An 11,724-nucleotide genomic window follows, 5' to 3' on the forward strand; every position below is an offset into this window, starting at 1 on the left:
GAAAATGAGGCCAAAAAAAGGAATTTTGGTGCGTTCGGAGCCTCTGCAGCACCACGGAGAGCGACCCCTGTTATCCCGGAAAACACAACCCCATCCTCTCCAAACTCCCCGGAAATTCCCAGCATCCTGATCCCCTCTGGAGTTATTTGGGGGAAATGTAGGGATTGATTTGGGAACATTTCATCCATGAACGGGCCCAGACATAAATGGAATTTCAAGGTCATTTTTCCCGGTGGATCAAACCCCAGGATGAGCCATGGGGTGGGAGCCAGGTCTCCACTTCCTTGGAAAAGGGACAGGAATGGGAATTTCGGCATCCCTGGGAAGGACAAATTCAGGAGACAATTTTCAATTGATTTTTAATTCTTTGGCTGCCAACGCCAAATCCCGGGATTCTCACTTCCCTGGGAAGTGCCCTATATCTCCCAGCTCCGATTTCCAGGCTGCATCCTGGCAAATTCCCACTGGGAGGGTTTTTATCCCTGATATATCCGGGATTTGGGCTCGGCCAAGGTCACCTGAGGGAATTGCTGCTGATGTTGGACCAGGAGCAGATTCTGGGTGTCCCTTTAATTGCAGGTTAATTACTGCACTTAACAAGCAGGGTAATTCCTGCCGGGAATGTTGTGGGAAAGAGGAAAGCTGGAAATTAATTGGAATTCTTTGTTTTTCTCCCTGGAAAGTTTGGGAATCATCCCTTGCTTCTGCCATGGAGCTTCTCTTCCAGAGCCTGTTCGTGTCAGGAAATGTTTTGGATGTTCCAGGAAATCCCTCCCTGGCTAAGAAGGCTCCATAAGCTGCCTACATTAGCTGGGATTTCCCAGGAATTAAGGGATCAAACCATCCCAATCCTTTAGGCTCCAGCACCAACAGCAGGCCCTGCTCCTTGCACTTCCCAGCTTTAGGATCCCTTTTTTCCTCTGGCAAATCCCACCGGGAAAACACGACAGGAACACCGTGTTTGCTGCCTTGGTGGATTTTTGCCACTCCATGTTTATTCATTCCCTGTGGGACGTCATCCTAAACAAGGTTTAATTTATTCCCAGCTCCTGGTGTTTATTTAATTCCCTCCTTTTTCCACCTGTGGAATAGCTCCATCCCAGCAGATGTTCCCTGAAACCTGAGGATGCAGTGGGAGTTGGGAGAAGCTGCTCTGGCACCGCTTGCAGGGAGGGGTTGGGAAGGTGAGAACTTTCCTGGAGCTGGGCAAGGAAAAAGGAAAGGAAAAGGGGGAAGGGGAGAGGAAGTGGGAAAGGAGAAGGAAGGAGGAAGGGAAGGGAAGGGAAGGGAAGGGAAAGCAGAAGGGCTTCGAGGGGAAGTCAGGCCTTGTAGGGAAGGCTCAGGAGAGGTTTTGTTTAGTGTTCATAAAACATTAGTGAAAGCAATTTTCATTCTGGGTGAAACCCCTGAGATTCACAAACATGGATTTCTGCATCCCTGAAAGCAACTCCTACTCTTTCTTCGTATTCTATTTTATTTACGTTCTTTAAAGAACATAACAAAGCAGAGGTGAATTTACTTTATAAGCACTGTGATTCTGTATTTGAAATGCTTCAAATAGTTATATTTTTTTACAACATTTTGATCAAAACACAATTTATACAATTTGCTATAACTTTTTTTCAATCATCTGGTTTGATGAAGGTTAAAGTGCCCTGCTCAAGGAAAAGGAAAAGGAGAAGGAGAAGGAAAAGGAGAAGGAGAAGGAGAAGGAGAAGGAGAAGGAAAAGGAAAAGGAAAAGGAAAAGGAAAAGGAAAAGGAAAAGGAAAAGGAAAAGGAAAAGGAAAAGGAAAATTTTACCCACGGCTGCAAAATTTGGGATGCAGAGAAGCAGGAGAGCCCTGGCCCCACAAGCCCATGGTGAAGCTCATCCCTGGGGCGGTGCAGCTTTCCCAGCCCTTGCTCTTCCTGGGTTTTTATTATCCCAGCTCCCAGCCTCTCTTTCCCCTGCGGAGCCCGTCTAAAATAATTACAATCACCTGACAAATTGGCTCTGTTTTCCCGGGAATGAAACATTCCCACTGCAGACAAATGGCTCTGGCTGCTCCTCGGGAAGGGCCGTGCGCTCCCAGGGCACACGGAGTTAAATGGAGCTGGGAGATAATCTCATTGCCGGCCACTCTGCTTTTCATTCCATTTTCCCTGCAGATCAATTATCCCCAGGAATTGAATCACAGGGATTGACGCCACCGCTCCCCGGGGGAAAAGTGGGAAAACAACTGGAATCATGGCAGGGAAATGGTTTGGGAAGGAATGGAAAGGGGCTGAATTCTCCCTGGGGGGCACAACTGCACCTGGGATCCTTCTCCAGCTTCTCCCACCATTTTCCTGCCCTTGGTAGGGTGGGAATGGGATGAGCCGCCCCCCAGCAGAGGAGATGCTCCTACAAACCAGAATCCTGGGGATTTTTAAAGTTCTTTCCAACGCAAACCAGTTGGATTTGATGGGAAAACAGAGCCATTTCACCTGAATTTCCAAAGCCTTCCCTCTTCCAACTTTCAAACAGGCTGGGAATAAAATCCCTCTTATCAGCAGAGGGCCATAAATGTGTCGGGACGTTGGATAAATGTGTCGGGATATCGGATAAATGTGTCGGGATATCAGATAAATGTGTTGGGATAGTTGTTTCAATGTGTTGGGATATTTGTTTCAATGTGTTGGGATAGTTGTTTCAATGTGTTGGGATGTTTGGATTCTTTTTTCCCAGCCCATTTTTTCACTTCTCATGGATTAAAGGCTGAGCTTTCCCACGCTGAGGTTTCCCTTTTTCCAAGTGCTGCTGGTTGGGAGGAATGGGAATAACACTTTGCTGCTTGGAATCCTGGGAAAGGTGGGATAAAATCTCCTGAGAGATTTTTCCCTTCAGTCATAATCCTCTAATTTATAATAATTCCATATTATACACAGATTTAGTGGCTTCAAACAAAAAGAGGGAAGGTTTAGATGGGATTTTGGGAAGGAATTCCTCCCTGGGAGGGTGGGGAGGGGCTGGGATGGAATTCCCAGAGAGGCTGTGGGTGCCCCATCCCTGGAATGTTCAAGGTTGGAGCACCCTGGGATAGTGGGAGGTGTTGGGGTTGGAGCTGGATGGGCTTTAAGGCCTTTTCCAACGCAAACCATTCCAGGATTCCATGATTTCTCCTTCAGGATCCAAGAGCTGGGCTCTAAAACAGAATCATGAGGAGGAAATCCATGAAAAACCCCAAAGGACAAACCAAACTCCTGGGCTGCGAACAGAGCTTGGATCCCAAGCCCTCAGTGCCATTTCCAAAGGAATGGGAGCAGCTCTAGCAGGAATTCCTGGATCATTTGGGCACATCCTGAGCTCAGATAACACAAAAGCTGGGAAATCCCAATAACACCCCCCATTAACGGCCTCTGCAAAGGTCCCTGGCCAGGGGGATTTTGTAGGAATTTCGCCTTTAAGGATTTTTTTTTCCCCCTTTGAGCAGCTGCTTTTTAAAAGTTAAAAATCCCTGGGATACAGGAAATCATGGAATTCTGTCCTGGGTCATTTTTCCCTGGTTTTTTTTGGACGTGTCACGTATTTAACCAACACCCAATAATGGCTCCATGGAATTTGCTGGGGAAGCTGATGTGTTCCCAGCTATGGATAACAGCTCATCCACAGGCTTTGCTTCCAGGGAAAAGCTGGAACACAGCAGCAGCTCCATTCCACATCCCACTGCTCAAGTGGAAAATCAGGATTGCATTCCCAAGCTGAATTCCAATCCAAGAAATTCCAATTTCTTTCTTTTTCCTGGAAAAAAACCCTAAATTTCATTGCCTTGAAGGTTAAAAATCCCTGGATTCATTTCAGCTTGGGAGTGCTTTTCCAAGGGGCAGATTAGCATCAAACCCGGAAAACTTGTGGAAAATTTGGGATTTTTATTCATAATGTTTGAGCAGCTTAAATTCCTGGCTGAGTGGGGGGATCCTCAGTTTTATTGCTCTCATTTCAAGCTATTATTATTACATTTATATTAATTAATTACATTTTAAAAATATTAATTCTTTTCATTAATTAATTTAAATTTCAAATATTAATTAAATGTCCCAGGGTTTTTTTATTATTATTATTCAAATATTTATACCTTTAAAAGATAGAAATATTTCCTCTCCACCTGGATATTGGTATTATTCCTAATAAATATTAATTCCTATTTCATTATTCGAGTGAAATCTCCCCCCTAAAATTATTAGGCCCATATGTTATAGACCCATAGAAGCTGGAATAAATTGATTTTCAGCTGCTTTCCACTCCGTTTTTATGGCTTTTATAGGACTTTTCAAGGGAAAACAAAGCTCACAACGATACTTAAAGCAGCAGGACCAGAAGCAAATTGAGTGAATAGAGCATTTTATGTATAATTTCTCAATTTCTTCCATACGAAAGCTCCCAGATTTGTTTTCCATACTTGCCAATGGCTTAACAGAAAAGAAGGAATTGTGGTTTTCTCCCAGATTTGGCGGGATGAGGACAGAAATCACTGTTTGTAACTCGCCACCTCCAGGTCCACGGGGTAGCAGACGCGGTAGCTCATGCACTTCTGCCTGTCAATAAAAATGCTGTTGGCTTTCACAGCGATTTCCTTCTCCAGCTTCATCCTGGTCTCCTCCAAATTCTTCAGATTCTGCTCAGATTCCATCAGTTTTCGCTTCAGGGCTTCCAGGAATACCGTGAGTTCTTCCACTTCACTGATCAACCTGGAGGGAATTGGGTTAAGTCGTAAAAAGAGGGGATGGTGCTCCAACAGATGGGATTTGGGATAAAGATCAGCTACAGAACGGAAAATTCATCAGGAAAAGACCTCAGAGAAATCCAGGAAAAGATTGGATTTGGGATACAGATCAGCTACAGAATGGAAAATTCATCAGGAAAATCTGAGAGAAATCCAGGAAAAGATTGGATTTGGGATAAAGATCAACAACTACAGAATGGAAAATTCATCAGGAAAATCTGAGAGAAATCCAGGAAAACATTGGATTTGGGATAAAGATCGACTACAGAATTGAGAATTTATCAGGAAAAGATCTCAGAGAAATCCAAGAAAAGCAGAGCTCACTTTTCCAGCTGCTCCACACAAGTTTTCCATGATTTAGGCAGCACCAAGAATGTTTTTTGCTGCTAAAAGCAGTGGAATTATCCAACCTCTGTGTGGGATATTTGCATCAGGAATTACAGGATAAAAATTGTTAAATAAACCTCCCGGTTTGGCTGGATCAACTGGTTTTTGATCTCTACTCTCTGGTATAAAACTCCAGAGATCAGGAAAATCTTTACTCCCAAAGTTTTTAAAGAAGGAGCAGGACATCATTTAAAAGAAGCAGTAAATAACTCATAAAGAGCACAGAATTCCAACGAAAATCCATGAGGGAGAGGTGTTCCACTGCAACCTGCCTGTGGAGAAGAGACTGAGTTCCTGGGAAAACAAATCCCTGCGTCTGTGCCAGAGCAGGAATTGCCAACAGCCCCAGCCTGGCAATCAAAGGATTTGTCCCCATCCCTAAAACCCAGGAAAAGCAGGATATAGCCTGGAAAGCTTGGATAGGGATGGTTTGCTGGGTCAGGATCTTAAATTAGATTGAGATAACCAGAATTCCTTCCTCGCTGGATAAAGAATTCAATACTGGTTTTGCTGCAAGGATTTTGTGAGCCTGCTCAAGCTGAATCCCAACTTTTCCTAAAGGCGGGAAAATGTGAGGGAGGAGAATCAATTCCAGACTGATTAGATCCAAACGTGCCACTCAAACCTGGATTTTGAAAGGATTTGTGGCAGTTTTAAGGCAGAAAATCAACCACCCCCAGGATTTGCCTTTGTAACACCGAGATTTCCCTCACACAATTCCCAGGATCCACCTCGTGGCGGGTTTTTCCTAGCAAGTTATCCTGAGATTTTTTTGGAGCAGCTAAATCCAAAAGAAACCAGAGAGTTCAGAGAAGAAAGCGTGGAGATCACAGAGCTGAGCGTGTGGATTTTCGATGTGGTTAAGCAGGAGAAAATGAAATTTCCCTCACTCATTTCAGCCACTCCTTTCTGCCTTTGAGTACAAAACTTCAAAGTCGTGAGGTAAAAAAATTCTCAAAACTGCCTAAAATCACTTTGGGATGGAACAGGACCCTTGAAGGAGTTGCTTCATTCCCTAAACTGGGGTTAATTTCCTAAATTGGAGTTAATTTAATTACCTGAACTGGGGCTCGTCCCTGCAGAGCTCGATGTTGGGCCTGAAGGACCTGTCGAAGAGCCTGGTGTGAGCCACTTTCAGGTGAGCTTCCTTATCCCTGATGGCTTTTTTGAGGTTCACAATGTTGGCTTCCTCATCCGCAATATCCTTCAGGATCTGGGGGAGACATCCAAGAAAAAAAAAAGTTCAAAAAATGATAAATATTGTCCCCCAAAATTGTCTGTTCCTGGTGAAGCGTTAAAGTTTTCAGCTCCTGTTTGGGCGGAATTAAGGAGAACAAAATAATTTGCATTTTAGGTGATAAGAAAATTCATTTGATTTTATTTAAAATGAAATACAAGAATTAAGGTGGTTTCAACCTCTTTATTTTTATTTTTACACTGAGAATCACACCTTGAGTTTAAACGATACAGAAAATATTCTGCAGCCTGTCCCATGTCCCAAAACCTTGGGAGAGATCCCAAACCTCTCCCACGTCTCCTGTGGGACGACAACACATCCCACCTCCACGGAGTGCTTTTAATTGTAAATTTTAACTGGAAATCCAACCAAAAAAATCAAGTTATTTTGAAGCAGAGCTGCTGATCTGTTTGGAAATGCCTGGATTTGTGAAGAAAATGGAAAAGACAGGAAATCCTGAAATTTTTCTCCTCATAACCACTGCCACACACGTGAAAAATAAAGATATCCAGCTGTCATTACCCAGCAGATTCTAAAGAATTATTATTTTTCCCCACTTGCCAATGGCTACCAGAGAAAAAAGGAGCTGCTCCATGTTGGAAAAGGGGAAAAGGCCAAAGCCATCCCTTGTTCATAGAAAAATAAAAATACCAAGGTGGTTTTGACCTCTTTATTTTAATTATTACACTGCAAATCCCATCTTCAGCCTAAAAAGAAGCAGGAAATATTCCCTCAAAACCTCTTCCATGTGTTCTGTGGGATGACAGCACATCCCACCCCCAGGAAGTGCCACCAAATGCTAAGGAATGGGTTTTTTCCCCACATTTCCAATGGCCTAAGAGAAAAGAAGGAGCTGCTCCACGCTGGAGGAGGCTGAAGTCAGCCTTTGTCACCCACCAGGACCTGCTGCTGTTGCCATTCCAGAGAAATCTGGGAATCCTGGCTCAACCAGAGCTCCCTGATCACCCAGTTTTAGGTTTTAGCTCAGGATTCAAGTGTTTCATTCAACTCCAGCCCAACAAAAAGCACAAAGAGCTGAACTGGAACCACAACAAAGCCCTGAAATCTCTCCCCGGATCCTGATCGAACACAAAAACTCCCAGCACGGATGAAGCCATTTTTTTAGAGGATAAATCCGTGATGCCAAAATTCCATCAAATCCCACTCACCTGCTGCAGGTGCTGCTCCAGCCGGAATTTGGCATCATCCAGCTCCCTGCAGCGGTTGTCGAAGGCCTCGTTGACCGCTGCCCGCTGCATCCTCAGGTCCTCGGACGCGTCGTGGATGATGCTGTTGATCAAGGACCGGAGCTGGACCGAAGCCAATTTTTCCTGTTCTGCACTGGAAATGTTGTCATGGCTGAACTGGGCCCAGGACTTCGGTGTGGAGGCACTGGAAGAACAGGGAATGGGATAAAATAGGAATTTTGCCCCTAAAAACTGGTTCTTTCCCTGGAAAAGTGGCATCAACCTATGTTTGGTTGAGCTCTTGCCTGCAGTGATTTCCCATAAGGAATGAGAATAATCCTTTAGTAAATTAATTTAAAATCCTTAATAAATTAATAAAAATCCTCTGATAAATTAATAACCTCTCATTCCTGTGGCTTCAGAGGGAAGTAAAGCCTGAGATAAAATCAGCCCGAGCTCGTCCATCTGGAGCTAAAACTGCTAAAAAAGTTCACACACGTTTTTGGTGCAGTTCAATCCTAGCAAATAAACGCAAAAAGGAATGCATCCAGGATTTCCCAGCTGTGTTCATTTGGAAACAAAAAACCCTAGGATCTTGACAGGCTGGAAAAGGGAAGGCTCCAGGGAGAGCTCCGAGCCCCTTGGAGAGGGACTGGGGACAAGGGCTGGAGGGACAGGACACCAGGAATGGCTTCCCTCTGCCAGAGGGCAGGGACGGATGGGATATTGGGAAGGAATTCCTGGCTGGGAGGGTGGGGAGAGGCTGAAATAGAATTCCCAGAGGAGCTGTGGCTGTCCCTGGATCCCTGGAAGAATCCAAGGCCAGGCTGGAGCACCCTGGGATAGCGGAAGGTGTTGGGGTTGGAACTGGATGAGCTTCCAGGTCCTTCCAACCCAAACCATTCCCTGTGGCACATCAAGCACTGCCTTTACATCCGTGGAGCTGCCTTGAAGCTCTTTCTACATCCAATCCCACATGGAACTGAGTGTTGCAGAAGTGCTGGTGTTATCCCAGGAGGATCCTGGCGGGAATCACTCACTTCTCCTCGAATTTCACGGAGCTGGGGTGGAACTGGACGTTGGTGCTGTCGGTGCAGTAGCTGACGCATTTATCGTCGATGTGATACGTCTCCACCTTATCAGACCAGTCCAGCTCGCAGTTCTCCTTCTGAATCCGGTTGGATCTGGAAAGTTGGGATCGCGACTTAGTGGGAAGGAAGAGAATTCCCAAAGCCACCCCATTTGGGAATGCAGCTCCACCCTTTGTGTTCCACAGGACAACAGGACTGTGAACTTTCCTTGCGGTCTGGAAATTTCCAAACTCTCCCTCCCACGGGCATCTCCTGACTTAGATGGAATTTTGGGAAAAAATTCTTGGCTGTGAGGGTGGGGAGGCCCCGGAACAGAATTCCCAGAGAGGCTGCGGCTGCCCCTGGATCCCTGGAAATGTCCGAGGCCAGGTTGGAATATGCTAGGATTGTGGCAGGTCCCTGCCCATGGAACGGGACAATCTTTAATGACATTCAGATTTAAATTGCTGCTTTGTTGTTAATTAGAGCCACACACCCCTCAGTTAATTAGAATTATAATTATCCAAAAGCCTGTGGGTCGTTATCAGCTGATAACACCAGGTGTCACTGTCACCCAAGGAATTAGGAATTCTGGCAAATGGGACTAAAATGGGGCTAAATGGGGTTAAAATGGGACTAAAATAGGACTAAAACGGGAAAAATGGGGCTGAAATGGGGTTAAATGGGACAAAATGGGGCTAAAATGGGACAAAATGGGGCTAAATGGGGCTAAAATGGGACAAAATGGGGCTAAATGGGGCTAAAATGATTTAAAAACAATAAAAACCCCCAAATTAAACTCATTAGGCTCCTGTCGTGCTCTAATTAATATAACAGGGCTACTTTATATTAATTTGCATTTACAGCCATCGTTTAAAAAGCAGTATTTCATTTATCAGGTAGAACAGGAGCAGATTACAGGGCTTTTTAAACTAAAACGGGAATTTTCCAGCAGTGACTTCCTTGATATTGATGGATTTAGGATACAGTAACATCTTTCCAAAGGGTCTGTTAGAAATTCCAAGCAAATAATCCTTCGGAAAGGCAAGGAACACCCGTCCCGGCACAGAAATTCCAGCTTTAAAGTTCACACTGACATCTGGTGGCGAAAAAAATTCCTCTTGGGAAGCTCCTTTAATCCCAAAAATCCCTTATAATACAAATATATCCCAAGGTGCAAGGAGGTATCCAGGGAATAATTTTATAGCACTGGAGTTTAGTGTTGGAAAACAAACCCAACACAGTTCTGGGAAGCAGGAGAATCTAAATCTCCTGGGAAATCCTGAGGTTTCCGGGTTTAAATGGAATTCCCACAGCTCCTAAGCCTGGCCTTGGTGAGATCTTTATCCACCTTTATCCCAGGAATTCTTTGGCTGAAGTATCCTGGGAAATGTTTTACCTTATCTGGGTGGTCGCTTGGATTATGGTTCTTTTCAGAAGATCCCGGATATCCCGGATAAGATCAGCTTCCTAAAGAAAAACAGGGAGAATTCCGTGTATCCAGAGCAGGAAACACAATCCCGAGGAGCAATTCGAGTTGCGGATAAATCCTGAAATTTCCTTATCTACGCCCACGCTGTTATCGTAAAACCTGGAATTTTGGAGGCAGCACATCCTGAGGGAACTCAGCCCTAAACCTATGGGGGCTGAAAAACTTGGAATACTTCTAAAGCCTGGGAATTCTGTGTATTCCATGAAAAAGTCTCTGTGCTATCCTATTCTGGAAGGAATTCTTCCCTGGCACAGATTCCCAGAGAAGCCGTGGCTGTCCCACCCCTGGAATGTCCAAGGCCAGGTTGGACACGGCTTGGAGCAACCTGGGATAGTGGGAGAGGGTGGGAACAGTGGGAAGAGGTGGAAATCGATTTTTAAGGTCCTATCCATCCCAAACCATTCCAGGATTCCATGATCCCATCAAATTAAATGGAATAAATGAATTCCTTGCTCAGTTTTGAGGTAAGGAAAAACCAGGGAACATCCCTGTGCCTGGCACCAGATTAATCAGGTTCGACTTGATGACCTTTAAAGTCTTTTCCAACCTAAAAATTCCCCCAATTCCCTGAATTTTGTAACAATTCCCACATGGAAATATCCTACCCCAACTCTCCCCTGTTTGTTTTTGACTGGAAAAACCTCTCCAATCTTGATTATAAATCAGAAATGACACACAATTCCCAGTCAAAACATTCCTAAATCCTATCCTGCCATGGACTATGTAGAATCCTAGAATATGCTGAGTTGGGAAGGATCCACAGGGATCAAGGAATTCCTGGTTCTGCCCAGGATAATCCCCAAAATCCCACCAGCTGCCACTGCCCAAACAGTCTGATCAGTATTTTTCTAATATTAATCCTCCGGTTTAATGAGTAACGGATCATGAACTGACTCTGATTGGAGGCTGCAGGTAAATAATCATTAATTAATTTGTGGGATATTGGAATAGGTGTTATTCCAGGATGGAATGAAATGTGTTTTCTGTAACATCCAGCACAAGAATGACATCAGCTTGGAAGGGAATCTCGGTGCCAGGGTTGGATCATCACCTTGGCACGACTCAGGGAAAATGAATGACAGAAAATGCCAACATTTGGACAATCTGAGCACGGAAACGGGCAAGGAATATCCCACTGCTCCCGAACTTTTGGACTCTGGACTGTTAAAGTGTACCCTGCAGAGAGGAGAGGATTTAAGGCAAACAGAGAAGGAATTTATGAGAATAGGATGCTCTGGTCGGTGCAGAAAAGCTCTGGTTTGGTTTTGTTCGGGTCTGGGCTGAGAGAGAGGGGGGATCTGCTCTCCTCTAGCCACACGCATGTGATTTGAAACACTTTTTAAACACGAGAAGGACTGGGAAAAATCCTTGGAGTGACACAGGGACAGGAAATCCTTGGTGCTTCAGAGCCGTGCGTTGCAGGAGACCCTTCCAGCAGCCGCAGTTTCGCCTCCTCATCGCTGCTCCTCATCGCAGCCGTGCCAGGGCTCTCACCAACCTTCAGGTCCCGCTCACCTTCAGCAGCTGCCTCTCCACCTCATCGATCACCAGGTCCGGGGGCTGCCTCCTCTCCCGGCACTCCAGGTTATCGATGACCACGCTGTAGGG

The 11,724-nt window shown here is 45.0% G+C and overlaps 1 protein-coding gene across 1 annotated transcript; it reads right to left on the reverse strand.

Moving 5' to 3' along the window:
• Nucleotides 1–4,217: 4,217 nt before the first annotated feature.
• Nucleotides 4,218–11,724, reverse strand: LOC103615549 (tektin-4; the record flags this gene model as incomplete). Its single annotated transcript, XM_017734277.1, has 6 exons — nucleotides 4,218–4,708; nucleotides 6,189–6,343; nucleotides 7,537–7,759; nucleotides 8,595–8,738; nucleotides 10,024–10,094; nucleotides 11,632–11,724. Coding segments are annotated over 6 exons (906 nt in total), but the record flags the coding sequence as incomplete, so codon positions are not given.

Source organism: Corvus brachyrhynchos, unplaced genomic scaffold (assembly GCF_000691975.1).
Source record: "Corvus brachyrhynchos isolate BGI_N302 unplaced genomic scaffold, ASM69197v1 scaffold5, whole genome shotgun sequence".
NCBI lineage: Eukaryota > Metazoa > Chordata > Aves > Passeriformes > Corvidae > Corvus > Corvus brachyrhynchos.